Source organism: Primulina huaijiensis, unplaced genomic scaffold, assembly GCF_012295235.1.
Source record: "Primulina huaijiensis isolate GDHJ02 unplaced genomic scaffold, ASM1229523v2 scaffold25443, whole genome shotgun sequence".
Classification (NCBI taxonomy): Eukaryota; Viridiplantae; Streptophyta; class Magnoliopsida; order Lamiales; family Gesneriaceae; genus Primulina; species Primulina huaijiensis.
The window spans coordinates 488,994-491,001 of NW_027356198.1; the positions used below are offsets into that span (position 1 = coordinate 488,994).

General features: G+C 33.2%; 2 protein-coding genes across 2 annotated transcripts in view; one reads left to right on the forward strand and one right to left on the reverse strand.

The window, feature by feature from the left end:
* LOC140967588 (uncharacterized) lies at positions 1-354 on the forward strand. The gene has a single exon (XM_073428200.1). The coding sequence runs from the start codon at positions 1-3 to the stop codon at positions 352-354; it is 354 nt and encodes a 117-aa protein (XP_073284301.1).
* Positions 355-1,064: 710 nt separating this feature from the next.
* LOC140967590 (fatty acyl-CoA reductase 2, chloroplastic-like) overlaps positions 1,065-2,008 on the reverse strand; it is a 3,254-nt gene continuing 2,310 nt past the window's right edge. Inside the window, exons 6-7 of the mRNA XM_073428201.1 lie at positions 1,524-1,918; positions 1,065-1,407 (exon numbers count right to left, since the gene is read on the reverse strand). Coding sequence (XP_073284302.1) covers positions 1,236-1,407; positions 1,524-1,918 — 567 coding nt within the window. The 3' untranslated portion in view covers positions 1,065-1,235. The remainder of the gene's footprint in view (positions 1,408-1,523; positions 1,919-2,008) is intronic.

Sequence of the window (2,008 nt, forward strand, 5' to 3'; positions counted from 1 at the left end):
ATGGATGGCTTTCTTCCGTTGGTGTATAAATCTTTCGAGAAGAATAAAGTTCGACGACGATACGAGTGTCTCTCTTCCGGAACAGCGGATTCTTATAACATAGCCGATTTCTACCACTCGGAAGATGCTTATCGTCCTCATCAACATGACGTGATCATATCACAACACGAGCCCGTGAAAGCTTCGCCTTCGCGTGGGGCCCACCGCCGGCGGTATAGCTCGGTGCATGTGGCTCATGTCAAGACCAGTGGTTCCGCATCTAAATTTGAAGACCTTGATAATGGTTGTGATAAACCTAAGCAACTCGTCAGGTTTAGAAGCCACAGGATGTTTTCATGTATAAATGGTGCATGAACGTCTTAATTTATTTATTGTTTCGAAAGTATTTTAATTTATGTCTTAAGATGTCAAATATTTCGAATTTTATGTTTTGAGTGTATACGATGTTCTGTGATTTGTTTTGTACACATAAATGTGTCAGGAATTTGACAAGTAATAAACACAAAAACTTAACCGGCTCATGTCTCAACGACAGATCTTTTATTCGACCCGACTCATAAAAATACTAATTTTTATGGCAAAAAACAATGTTTTAAAATATTTATTATATTACATTTAGATTTTACAGCAATCTCGTTTAGTTTTTGTATATATCATTGTTGTCAACGGTCAATATTGAAGATCCTACTAAAAGAAATATACAATGTGGTTATCATTTGTAAGTCTGCATGCCAGAAGAGAAGTGAGAAAAATGTTTTAACTTGTGTTTTTAGTTTTAGTTTTAGTTTTAGTTTAGTTTAATATGTGTTTTTTGATTTTATGTCAACAATTATTTTTCATTTCATGGTTCATTTATTAAATTGTGAAACTTGACAAAATTACATCTTCTAGAAAAACTAAAACCACATGTTAAAACATATTTAGTCGGTGTAAGAGTCTGATGTGAAATCGAAAAAAACTAATCAAAAACCAAACAATATTCAACATAGCTAGAAAAAAAAAAAAAAAGAAAAACCTGACTTGATTTATTTGCATATATACACATATTCAGTACATAATATTGGTTCATTTTTAATTTATAATTTGATTGTATTTAAATACTATATATCATTGAAGCTGGGTACACTCCTTTACATTGTATAGAAAGGAAAAAAAAAAAAAGAGGAAATCACAAACCTCGATTTCCATTATTATATAATTGATCTATATATATAAATTCAAACATTTAAACGGAATTATAATGCACGCACATTTTCGCGATTATTAAGTACATATTTTCTCAAACCGGGTATGTGAATTTCTTGAAAATACTTCCTCCAATCTATTTTTGTCACGTCTATTTCAAAGCTTAGTTGTTCTTCTTCAGACATTTCTTGTAATAATCTCTGAGTATTTCCTGTATGGAACCTGCAACAACCAAAATCAAACTAAGTTAATTGATCCATATTTTGGCTGCATAAAAAACAATTCGTTCTCTATTTTAGAGACAATAAATGGTAGTATAAAATTACCATCGAGCATACCTTCCTTTAATGAATCCTACGAATTCATACATCTTGCAAAGTTGCTCGGCATATGCAACCTTCGGTTTGCATAGTTTCTGAACTAATTTTTCATCTGTCCCAACCGCACCATTCGTCGACCTGTAACGCTCCCATATTCCGTGTCGGGTGTGTTCAGAGAAGTCATCAAAATGGTCGAAACACTTCATTTTCTTAATCATGATATCGCTCTCACATTTCGAATTTGGTAGCGGGTTCGAAGCAAAGTATTCGTGAATTATGTCGAAAAATTCGCAAAATCGCAAAGGGTTTCTAGTAGCGGATGCTACATGGTACACATCCAGTCCCTGTTTTTCTAAACGTCCATGCTTTGCCATAGCTGCAACCGTCGTATTCGCCACCATATCCACCGGTATCTACACTCATTAAATTTGAAATAATTTATCAGATGAGATTTTAATTCCAAATAAAGAATTAGTTAAGTCTTGTGACATATCAAATTATAT

Coding starts and splice junctions, on each gene's coding strand:
- LOC140967588 (XM_073428200.1), top strand. CDS start 1: ATGGATGGCTTTCTTCCGTTGGTGTATAAATCTTTCGAGAAGAATAAA.